The sequence below is a fragment of the Hypomesus transpacificus genome, chromosome 13 (genome assembly GCF_021917145.1).
Source record: "Hypomesus transpacificus isolate Combined female chromosome 13, fHypTra1, whole genome shotgun sequence".
In the NCBI taxonomy this organism is placed as follows: Eukaryota; Metazoa; Chordata; class Actinopteri; order Osmeriformes; family Osmeridae; genus Hypomesus; species Hypomesus transpacificus.
The window spans coordinates 9548459-9560622 of NC_061072.1; the positions used below are offsets into that span (position 1 = coordinate 9548459).

Genomic DNA, 12164 nt, shown 5'->3' on the forward strand with positions numbered 1-12164 from the left:
ATTATTATAGAGTTATAGATAGGTAGAGAGAGAGAGAGGGATAGATAGATAGGTAGATAGATAAAGTGTAGCCACTATTTGACAATCAAGTCTTCACTCCCTACAAAATGTTAAATTACAGTTGTGTACTGACCAAGACCAACTGTGTCCACTTGGAGGCAGTAATGTACTTGCAATGGCAACGATTCACAACTATTATGATTAGAGAGGAAGACAGTTCGCCGTAGCACACAATGCACTGCCGCTGACACCATTGGTGTCTCCTAAATCTTCAATAAGATAGTTTTCAAGATCAACGAAATAACAGAAAGATAACTGTGATATTTAATTTCAATACACTTGAGGACTTTGGTTAGTTGATATTCGGCTCAACCGGAAACGCCGGCAAGAATTTGTACTTCCCTCGACACATTGGATTACAGTGGACTGCTTGAAGGAGGTGCTTAGCCTAGAGAGGCTGGGTCAACACTCCAGTGAATGGAAATCAAGACCGGGGTTTAGTTGGGCCTTGAATAATTTCGTTGGTAATGCCTAATGGATCTGGTGCGAAAACAAATTGATGTAGGAACAAACACGTCGATAGCACACGGATGGTGGGTGGCAAAACCGTCATTACATAATTACAGGCTTGGTATTAAACAATTAATCGCTTTTTGTTTGTGGATTAGATAGCTGTATAGCATTAGCAAGCCAGCTACGCCTTTCTTTGATACGAATTCAACCATTTGTATTGGGCCCATCATCGTCAAAGAATGTTGTCTATCCAGCTGCAGGACGATATTATCAGCTAGTTGTCTAAATAGCCACACCATTTATATATTGTCTGCCCCTGCGTATTTCAGATACGTTTTATTAACATTTCTTCCTTTATCAACGAATTAACGTTATCGGCTGTGTAGTACATAGAAGTCGCGAAAAACATGGTAATCAGCTAGCTAACCATAGCTGCCTAAGCAACCTACCTAAAAGGACAGCTAACTAGAGGAGTTTGTGCTAATATATCACCAGATAATCTTAGCACAAGGTAAGTCCATACGATCTATGAGCTCATAGGTCTCATGCAGATATCTAATTATAGCTGTTAGTAACATACTCATTATAAAGCCATGTGTATCTACTCCTGTGAATTGACAGTGGCATCTAGTTAGCTAGCTGTAAGATAGCAAGCTAGGCTATTTTGCTATTTGACGGCGCGTGCCTAAATTTGTGGAGTTCAGGCGAAGGTTGCGTTTCAAATATTCCGAATAAATACTTAAGGTTTAAATTCTTTTAACGTGGTTTTGAAATATCAATTTCGCCTGTATGTTTTAGTTAACCAACTAGACGTCAGTGCTTTGTCGGTATGCTAACGCTTGTCATCTGTGTTTACATACACATTCTTTGAGACAGAAAAGCCATGTCTTGACATTTGGACTTATTCCCCATGAACAGAAGCAGCTATATACATTCTGCGGTGGAACGAAGTTTACATCCCAGTGAGCTGACATGACATTCAGAATTTATAGAGTGAAAAGCTCTGAGGCCTCTATAATGTTCTCAAAGGACGCAAAATAATAAAGACTGCTGCTGTTAACGCCATTTTAAACAGGGGCTCCTGTGTGGGCCTGTGGGGTGGTGGTAATTTTGAGGTTAGGCAAAGTGCCTTCGACCGGACCGGGATTTTAAAAAGTGCCTTCGATTGGACTGGGAATAGGTGCTGTTTTGACATGGACGGTCCGAGTCGAAGCGGTGGGTTCAGACAGAGCCGACGGTCCCGTTCTCAGCGCGACAGAGAACGGCGTAGGAGACGAGTAGACCTCGCTGATCAACGGGCCACATCTCCTTCCTCGGGCTCGGACCGCAAGGTTTCCGGAGCAAACTCGGTTTTAGGTCCTGGGGGTAGAGTATGTCGACCCGCTTTCCCCGGTGTCAGGCACAGGCCTCCGCGACGGAGGAAGCGAGAATCGGTGTCCTGCGAAGAGGACATCATCGATGGTTTCGCCATTGCCAGCTTCATCAGCTTGGAGGCCTTAGAGGTAAGATTGCACACAATCCCCAGACTAGACAACCCAGACATGATGGAATGCTGCTACATTCACAACACAGACATTAAGTAACCTGTGACTAACCCTAACATCTAGACTCGAATCGGCGTTTCCGAAATCCATCGGTCTGATATACATGAAGCATGCATCTGTAATTCGTTAGTTGATAATTACTCTAAAATGTCAATACAATTAAAACAACCAAAGTCCTTTTAGGCCTTTCAGTGAGACCTCATGTGGGTGTTGCAGGCATTTTGTTTTTCCTCAGATGCAACATTTAACTCGATTTAAGTAAGCTAAGCACCACACTTCCAATCCAAGAACCTTTAATGTTGTAATTGGAGCAGGTGAACCAATTAAAAACCACTGTAAATGTTAGTAGATCCACAGCAATGTCCTCTAATGGGTCTTAATAGATGGATAAATTGAACTTTTTTCCTCCTGAATTATCCATGTCCTCTCTGCACCCATTGTTGATGAACTGATCGGTTCCTGTGAACAGTCATATAAACTACACTAAGTAACTGAACATGGGAACACAGGACGAGCAATGCGACTGAGCCACTTGTCATGCATGGTACCTTAGCGTTGTTTGCCCTCTCAGTAGCTCTAAAATGTCTGCACCTAACACCATTGCATTCAGTTAACTGACTTAACTCTTCCGTAGTAAATACTTCATATTCAACATAACCCTAAAACCTTAAAGTCTAGTTATGGGTTTAACATTTCCCTAACAATTACACGTTTTTATCTGTGTGAGAAATAACCAGGAAGTCAATCAACACACAGGGTTGCTATTTCCAGCGCAGTAGCTGGCTAATTGTTTGCAGTTCTATGTAAACACAGTTGTTTTTCTCTTCTTCTCAGATGGACTGTTCTCTGAAGCCTACCCAGCGTGCCGCTATGCTCATGGGAAGGGGAAGCAAGAGGAAGAGGAGCCCAGGGGAGAACGGCGGAGGGCCCCTCACAGACGCAGAGGAGGGGGCCCCACCCAGCTACTCCCGCAGTTGCTGGAACAGGAACAGAAAGAAGAGAAGAAAGACAAATGTGAAGGTTCGGAAATAAAAGATGAAGGCTTTTTTTGTGATGTGTAACGGTTGCATGTTCCAACGATGTTTGCGTTGTTCGGTGTGCGATTATTGAATGCGTTTTGTTTGCTGACCGTTTCACACTTGATGTGTGCGTAGCGTAAGAATTCACACTAGATGACCTACTGGGTACAGGCTTACAGACACACGTTGTATAGGTCCAACACATCCTTGGAACTGTAACAGGATGGGTGCTGCTTGCCTTTTGAGATACGACGAGTATGTGTTGTGAAGTGGCTAAAAAGACGACAGCTGAAGTGTATGTACACTTCGTATTACTAAATAAGAGTATTGTATTATATTAAGCACTTAGACTGGCAACATTAACTCTAGTGAAGCTTCAAATGCATCTGCTACATGCATAAATGTTCAAATACACTGAACCTACCCCAGCTGTTGACCAGTTATACACATGCATTGGTGTATAGTTGGACTTAACCAGTATTCAGAGGTGAAGTTGAATGTCAGTGGCAATAATATAACACTGTAATGATTCCCTTAGGGTGGAGCGATTCTGCTCCTGGAGACTGGCTACATCGTGAGTTATAATGAATAGCATTTTACATTGAACAACGCTCTGTCTAGACTCCAAATGTAGCTCCGTACAAAGATGTTCAATTTTTTAATTGATGTTTTATGCCCTTCTTCAGTGTGACACAGAGAGTGAGTCAGCAGATAAGGTGGGTGCTGCTTACATCAAATCACTTACTGTTATTTTGTAATTTATATTTCATTTGGTATTGTCATATTTTCCTTTTGTAATTGTGTGTTTCCTCTTGTATTCCAGGCATCTGACAATGATATGGATCCAACATTCACTGTCAGTACCAGAAAAGGTAAAACGCCCTCTTCTACTGCTTTATGCCTCTAAGTCTATTCTTGTAATGAATTGATTGGGTGCAGTCAACCGTCTGTTGGAAATGTTCACACTGAACACAAAATCTACTTTAAAACCTCGCTCTTATTAAGTCGATAGCGTTGCTGTCTAGACCACTTCCTGTTCTAGATAAACTGGCTACTAATTTAATGATTGCTTCTCCGTCCTAAGTTATGGAGCCTACCCCTATGAGCATGGCCTCCTCTATGGCCAAAGGCTGCCCTCCCCTTCCAGCGCGCTGTAGCCTGTCCCGGCTCATGGTCACCCCGTGCGTATCTGGACTCGAGCGCAGTCAGGAGAGGAGCCTGGAGCCGCCTCACCCCGAGCCTGTCTCTTCTACCTCTTACTCCTTTACCTGCCTGCCTTCTCACTCCCCGGCCACTGCCTCCCGGCCCAGCCACCTCAACGGCAACAACGGCTTCCACCAGCGCCACGAGCCCAACCCCTCGCTCTCCAAACACAAGCCTTTCCTCTCCTTCCCTGGACGGCCCCACTCCATCTACAACATGGGGACCAGCAACAGGTCGGTTTTGGTGGTCACTTTCGAATGTCTAGGTGTTTGCCTTTGAAAACGCGCCCCCCTTATGCACGCAGTGGGCTGTTGAAATGTGAAATTGACAAACGCTGTCTTTTGCAGGAGCGGTACCTCAGTCAAGCCGCCGTCGTCATCCAGTGCATCTTCCTCCTTGCGTCCCCCAACACCCTCTTCCAGCATGTCCCTGTCCCTCATCCGAGGTCCAGGCTCCTCAGGATCTCTCCGCCCCCCCTCACGAGCAGGGTCCGGCTCCTTGTTCACTTCCTCCCCCGGTCTTCCCCCGCCGCCCCCCCTTCTACAGGTGTCCTCCCACGGAGCTGCAGGTACAGTCAGCCGCAGTTCTTCTATCCTCATGGCTTGAGTACTAACGCTGTATAAATGTTGTTCAAAGTAGCAAATGAATGGGGATGAAGTCATTCAAGTCCAGTCTTATACAGTCTTAGTCTTTATCACCCAGTGAAGCGTAGTGCCACTTAGCATAACTGAAAGCAGTCATTGAGGTCCGTATCCTCATAGTTCCTCTTCACACCTGCCTCGTACTACAGACCAGGATTTGCTGCGTCAGGGTCTGAACTCTCACTTCCTCGCCTCCCAAGAGCGAGAGGGTCGTCACAGTGTCCCCGGGACGGAGACCAACGGCGGGGCGGGGCGCTCTACCCCTGGGGGGCCGTCAGCCTCCAGCTCCAGCTCTGGTTCCTCCGGCAGGACGTCCCAGGCCCAGCCCAGCATCCAGCCCTTGGCCTTTCAGTTCCATCAGCACAACCACCAGCACCAGCACACACACACGCACCAACACTTCACGCCTTTCCTGCACCCTACTGCAACTGCACCGCCTCTGGTAAGACGACAATTTGGGCTCAGACAGACTTGAAACTTGAGTTTCTGGCAGGGTTCAGGCCAGCCATGATACTTTTCTACAGGTGATGTAACCCATCCTTTTCCCTCTCTTAGTTTGAGAAGTATGCTGGAAAGATGGAGGGGCTCTACCGCCACACCGTAAGTTCCTATTCATACATTACTGAAGCACGACAGACCTTTATTACCTCATAAAAGACTGAAAGGTCTGAAATTGACTGCGCCACTTTTGAGTCAGTTTCAGTTTTTTCATACCCTTTTATAGGCTTTATGGGTATATTACTAGATAAGGCACCACTGGTTTTAACCAGTTTCTGTTTGTGTGTGTGGCTGATGTAGTTCTTCCCACAGTACCCTCCTTCAGTGCCAGGCATCCAGCCAGTGATCCCCCCTGCTGGGCCCTTTGGCTCGGTGCAAGGAGCCTTCCAGCCCAAGGTGAGAGTCAATACAATAAGTCAATTTACCGTTTGCCTCCCTTGTGCCGTCAAAATGCCTGTTCAGATAACAGGCGTTTCATAGCAACCACCGTCTTAGAATTCTGCCTGTTTATTGGCAGAATATATATACAGAGGACTGTCTATATATGCGCTCATTTAGTATTTCCTATTTATATCTTTAGTTTCTGCTGATGTTTTAATATTGGTGTTGACTTGGACAGTGTGCGTTGTGTGGATCTCAGCTCACAGTGTGCTGTGTGACAGCCTCTTGTCCCCCAGGGAACAGGTCCTGAGATGAACGCTCGGCTGGGAGTTGTGCCTCACCACCTGCAGCCTAAAGACCCACGGGTAAGGATGTCTACTCAACCTGTCACATATTGATTGTGCGGATGATTGCAGATGACAGTTTTCTTTTTTTACTGTACTGATAGTCACGATCACTTAGCCATGAATGCACCAAGACATGGGGCCCTAGTCGGTGCAGGAAAGAGTGCAAAAGATAAACATAGTCATAAAGAGTGGAATGTGTTAACCAAAATGGTTTACGATTCTGTTCTCTTTTAGCTAACTGATCCATTTGGGACATCGTTGAAAGTCAGTAATGTAAGCAAAAACTGATGATTTTTAAATCCTGTTTTTTCTCGCACTATTTCTAACTCTTTAACTCACTCACTTCCTCTGGATCATAATCAATTTGAATGATCAATGAAATGCCCTTGCACACAGATGTGTAATATTGCGGAACATATTTTTCACTTCCGTTCTTGCTGCATACCCATGCTTAAAATGTTACAGGAATACTGCACTGACCAATACAAGTGATTGATATTTGCTTTACTAATCTCTACTTCTCCTCAAGATCATGAAATCCTCTTCTTGTTTTGATGGCAGTACAATACAGAAGAATAGTCTACATGACAGTGGCCTCTGACTCCTGGAGTGAGAAGGCTTTAACTGGAGTCACTGGGAATCAGTGGATAATGTTGTGTTTCCCTCTTATACAGAAGCCAGGGAAGTGGTGTGCCATGCATGTGCACGTGGCCTGGATGATTCTAAGCCATCAGAAGAAAGTAAAGGTGCGTTGCTACAATTAACCTGGATCACAACCCCCGTTTGGGAAAAGTGTATTACTCGGCATGTGTCTCATGGTCTCCCTGGTCTCATGGTCTCCCTGGTCTCATGGTCTCCCTGGTCTCATGGTCTCCCTGTTCTCATGGTCTCCCTGGTCTCATGGTCTCCCTGGTCTCATGGTCTCCCTGGTCTCATGGTCTCCCTGTTCTCATGGTCTCCCTGGTCTCATGGTCTCCCTGGTCTCATGGTCTCCCTGGTCTCATGGTCTCCCTGTTCTCATGGTCTCCCTGGTCTCATGGTCTCCCTGGTCTCATGGTCTCCCTGGTCTCATGGTCTCCCTGGTCTCATGGTCTCCCTGTTCTCATGGTCTCCCTGGTCTCATGGTCTCCCTGGTCTCATGGTCTCCCTGGTCTCATGGTCTCCCTGGTCTCATGGTCTCCCTGGTCTCATGGTCTCCCTGGTCTCATGGTCTCCCTGGTCTCTCAGTTGATGCATGCGGATCCTCACAAGCTGGACTTCCGTAATGAGCTGCTGGCTCGTCTTCCGGGAGCAGGTGACCCCAGACTGGGTCCTCTGGGGCCGCTGGGAGGTGGGCTTCCCCCTGCCCATGACCTCACCAGGCCTGCCAGCCTCTTCACAGCCCCTGGTAGGTATCTGCCTTCACTTAGCTCAGTAAGATTCTAGTCTGGTATTAGTAATAGTAGGTCCTTTATTGACGCCTAGGAAGAAATGACGTATTGTGGAAAAAGTGTAATCGTATGAGGTCTGATGTCCGGTGTGTCAATACAGAGGTGTCTTATCTGAGGAGTTTGATCTTGTTGGTTTGCATTGAGGTGCCTCTTCTTCTCTCCCTACAGGTGGAGTCAATCCGTCCTCCTCTCCTTTCATCCCTCCATCCACGCCCCACTCCTCTTTCCTCACCCCGGGGGCACACTTGGGTAAGAGGCTCCTTCATAGGGGCACGTCTGTCTGGTGTACACTCGACACACGTCTCCTCGGGGCGTGTTAACTCACCCATGGATTGATTTGATTCTTGCACCATATCTGAAGGCCATGCAACACATGGTCATACTCATAACTGCCCTTCCACCTCCCTCTCTGTTTACTTGGTGTGTGTGTAGCAGACCCTTACGGCCGCTCACCCCCCTTCACCCCTCTGGGAGCCTTGGGTTCCAGTGCCTTTGGAGGACTGGGCAGCCCCACACTGGGTACGTAAAAAAATCTAAGAAATCCTGCTCTTAAGACCCATAACTGGTTTTGCACAAGCTAACCCTTGATAACGTGTTTTTAATTTGGACTGTTACAGCGAGCAGCTCAGTGTTTGGCCACAAGGACTCTCCTGCTGGTGTAGTTGGGGGCCTGAACAACCCTCACGACCCCTGGAATCGCCTGCACGGCGGCCCTCCCAACTTCACTGCCGGGCCGAGCTGGGCCAAAGGGGCTGACAAGAGGGACGAGAGAGACAGAGGAAAGGAGATGGAGAGGAGAGAAATCCTTCACATCAAAGATGAAAAAGACAGGTAGATAAATGACATCGTATCACAGGAGATCAGCTGTTTGTAGCTTGACGTTGGGTGAACTTCGGAATATCTTACCACATTTACATTTAGTCATTTAGCAGATGCTCTTATCCAGAGCGACTTACAGTAAGTACAGGGACATTCTCCCCAAGGCAAGTAGGGTGATGTGCCTTGCCCAAGGACACAACGTCATTTTGCATGGCCGGACTAACAACCTTCTGATTAATAGTCCGACTCCCTAACCGCTCAGCCATCTGACCCCCCACTGCCCAGTCATATTTCTCCTCCCCTCACCATGCTTCTCTCTTGCAGGGACAACATGCTGTATGGTCGTCCACCTGTGCGAATGTCGCCGGTGGCCCCTCCCTTGAAGCTCCGCAGCAACACCCCCGTCTCCCACATGAACGGGCACGGTGGTCCTATGGCAGCGAACGGGCCTGGCGAGGACTTGAACCGCAGCATGAGCAGGGACCGAGAGAGAGACCGAGACGGGGACAAGAGACCTCCCCACACCGTATCCTCAAGAGCACCGGGCACTTCCTCTTTGGTGGCAGACCGAGACAGGCCGCGCTCCTCCTCCTCCTCGGTGCTCACCACTCCCCCACCCTCTGGCCCCTCTGCGCCCTCTCCCCATGACCTGTACCCCCGACAGCAGCAGCCCTCTGCTGCTCATGGTCACCACAACGAATCCCCCCGCCCCTCCCAAAGAGATGCAGGCCCCCCTTCCTCATCCTCGACCTCTGCCACTGTCACCTCTCTGTCCCAGGGTAAGAAGCCTGACCGGACCACAACCCCCGTCCCCAAACCGTCCCTCCTCCCTCCAGTCAAAGTCAAAGAGGAGCGGAAAGAGGAGCCCGAGCATATCCCCATCTCCCTGCCTCCTCCCCCCGTGCCCAGCCATAACTACGACAGGCCTAACAGCCGCCCACACCACCATCGCTCTGCCACCCCTTCCTCCTCTTCTCACTCGCTGACGCCCACACCTGGGGTACCCCTGCCTCCTCCCACCCAGCACCAACCCTCACACCAACCCTCACACCAACCCTCACATCAACACTCACATCAACACTCACATCAACCCTCACATCAACACTCACACCAACCCTCACACCACCACCTCTCTCTGCTGGAGCGCTCCAGGGCTCAGGCTGCCATCGAGGCTTACCTGGGAAGTGCGGCCGGCGCTGGGGGCTTGGTCATTGGTCACGGAGGGGAACGGTTTGCTGCTCACCCCCATGGCCCACCCCAGGGGCACCCCCAGCACCCCCATGGCTTCCCCTCGTGGGACCCCTGGAGGGAGTTGGCAGCTCAGCAGCAGCAACAGCAGCGTAGGGAAGCCATGGCGATGCGCTCTGACCCCCACCTGGCCCTTCGTTCCGATCCCCACCTGGCTCGGCTGCTCCAGCACCAGCATGCCCAGCGCTTCCTGGAGGCTGAGAGGGCAGCGGCCATGGCGGCCGCGGTCGGGGCCAACCCTCACCACCCCCAGACCTCTACCTCTTCCGCCCCCACCTCCGTACGGCAGGAGTTTGGCCTGATGGCCCATCACTTCGACAGGCCTCCCCACCTGGGACCTCCGAGCGGCAGCCTCATGGACGAGGAGCAGCGAGCCCAAATCATGAGGGAAGACTTTGAGAGGGCACGTTACTTTGGAATGCATTCTCACCCGCACCTCTCCGGCGCCCACCTCCAAAACCACTCTCACGCTGCCCACATGGAGCAGCTCCACCCTGGCCTGCTCCCTCACTCCCACCTCCAGCCCGGAGCTTCCAACCCCTCACCTCACCACCCTGGCCTCTACTCTCGCATCGGGGCCCTGCACCCGCACCACATGCCCAACGGCATCCTGGGTAAGTCCCCTGCAGGCCTTGTGGGAGCTTTGTCTGTCGGGGGACCACCACCCCTGATTCCCTCGGTGGCCAGCAGATCCGCCACACCTCCTCGGGGCTCCAGACTCGGCCCAGGTGACCTGGCTCTGTACAGCACCCACAAAGACGGGGAGTCCAGATAGTACTGGGACTCGACTGAGGTGGTCGAGGGGGAAAATGTCAGGGTTACTGTGCTGCTCTTACTCCGCTCTCTGACAGGAGGAGACCCCCTCTCACCAAACTGTACACCCCAGCTCTCAAAAGATGCGTGTGATCGGTTTGGGATGAAAATTGTGACTTGCCAGAATGACTCAGTATATTATCCACAATGGTTCTATCAGTGCAATGGTACATGATTTCTGTGCATCCAAGTGTATTTTTATTTTAAGAATGCTGTCGGGAATCCTGTATGATACGCGATAATGGTAGTTCTGTTTGAAGAGGCAGAGTTTTTTTCTTTTTTTTCTTCAGTTTTAACATGATAATGTTAAAGTGAGCCTTTTCAGGTTTGGCAGAGGAAGGTGCACTTTCTTTATGTACTGGCTCATCCTTTCCTTTTTTAACTCTTGGGATCATATGAAGCCCTTTGCGTTAATCAACCCTGTTTGACTTTTGTGGATGAGAGCAAAAGAATATGGAGGGCGGCTTGGTGTATGATTTCCTTTTTGTCTTCTACAGTTGTGAGGAGACAGATTATTGGTGAAACATGAAGATTCTATAAGTCTCTCAAGGACAGTAAGCACCTGTACCTCAGTTCACCGCCTCTCCCTAAAATGACCTCCCCCTCTGCAATGTTTTTTTTTTTTTTACATGAGATTCTTCACCTTTTTCAGTGGATGATATGAACTGTACTTCATTGTGGGGTGGACACAATATTTTAAAACGTATATATGAAACTGTTTCCCATTCTCCTCTCTGACTCTATATGAGCAGGACCAGAATATAGTAGAATAGTGAAAATGCCTTTGTAATTATTATTGTTAACATTAATTATCTTCTATAATGGTAATAAATATATTCACTGTTATGTTATTTGTCATTGTTTCAGGTATCACCAATGCACTCCCTTATCTGTTAGGTAAAACTTGTTTCAGATCGTCCAGAAGTAAAGGCTTGATTCACTGATGCTTCTGAATGCAAGATGCAATGTTCACAACATCTGGCCTCTTCATTGATCAGACCTTTAAATATAATTGTACACTGAGGGGTTGTGTATTGGTGTCATGTAGTACCAATCATCGTTTGGGACTATGTAACCCTCTCTTGCGAGAGTTTACAGAGATGTTTCATGAGCAAAGATAAGTTATATGGAAGAATGGGACGTCTGCTGTACTGAACCACTGAAAATGACTCAAAAACGAGTCAGGACACAACAGTGGGTATACTGAGGTGGAAAAGAAATTTGGGTCGATTATTTTATTAAGACCATTTTATACCTTTCCAACCCCCCTCTCCTAGAGACCACAAAGATTAATTATTAAATGAATTGTTGGTAACTTGGTTGTGCTTTAGTCTCGTTTGTTTAACTTCATTTGTATTTAAATTAACATTTAAAAGAAATGACTGGACATCAACTTAATAACTTAGTTAATGACAAAACAATATGAACATAGCTCTGAATAGCCTGTATGAGGGACCTTACACTACAGGTCTTGCCTAATCGCTGGACTAAAGCTTAAACATTTTTTGAATGTTCTTTTGTTAAATAAATCTGCAGTCACCAAGATCTAAAATCCAAGGTTCTTTTGAAGAAAAGATGATTGATGGCTGCAATAACACTTGAAAACAAAGTTTACCACCGCAAATAATTTGACAACACATGAGATCCAGAGAGAAAGTTATTGGACCAGAGTGCCACACTGAGGATTCAATTCGTGATGCCTCAAATT

The 12164-nt window shown here is 48.1% G+C and overlaps 1 protein-coding gene across 7 annotated transcripts; it reads left to right on the top strand.

Annotated features, from left to right (window-relative positions):
- Positions 1-195: 195 nt before the first annotated feature.
- Positions 196-11775, top strand: fbrs (fibrosin). Of its 7 annotated transcripts, none has more exons than XM_047032071.1 (19): positions 196-1024; positions 1432-2015; positions 2892-3077; positions 3615-3650; positions 3763-3792; positions 3900-3948; positions 4161-4512; positions 4627-4847; positions 5070-5362; positions 5476-5520; positions 5719-5814; positions 6081-6164; positions 6381-6419; positions 6821-6892; positions 7374-7533; positions 7745-7825; positions 8009-8095; positions 8194-8407; positions 8720-11775. In XM_047032071.1, exons 2-19 carry the CDS (start codon positions 1707-1709, stop codon positions 10416-10418), a joined length of 4053 nt encoding a protein of 1350 aa, XP_046888027.1. In that variant the 5' UTR covers positions 196-1024; positions 1432-1706; the 3' UTR covers positions 10419-11775. The 7 variants fall into 7 exon arrangements, with proteins under 7 accessions (XP_046888027.1, XP_046888028.1, XP_046888029.1 ...); XM_047032072.1 differs by having other exon boundaries at positions 196-593; XM_047032073.1 differs by having other exon boundaries at positions 196-2015; positions 8012-8095.
- Positions 11776-12164: the final 389 nt, after the last annotated feature.

Bases quoted from the DNA above. Each gene is read 5' to 3' on its own strand.
- fbrs (XM_047032071.1), top strand. From the start codon at position 1,707: ATGGACGGTCCGAGTCGAAGCGGTGGGTTCAGACAGAGCCGACGGTCC. The intron at 3,793-3,899 runs GTGGGTGCTGCT...CTTGTATTCCAG, and splicing joins AGAGTGAGTCAGCAGATAAG to GCATCTGACAATGATATGGA. The intron at 4,848-5,069 runs GTACAGTCAGCC...CTCGTACTACAG, and splicing joins GTCCTCCCACGGAGCTGCAG to ACCAGGATTTGCTGCGTCAG.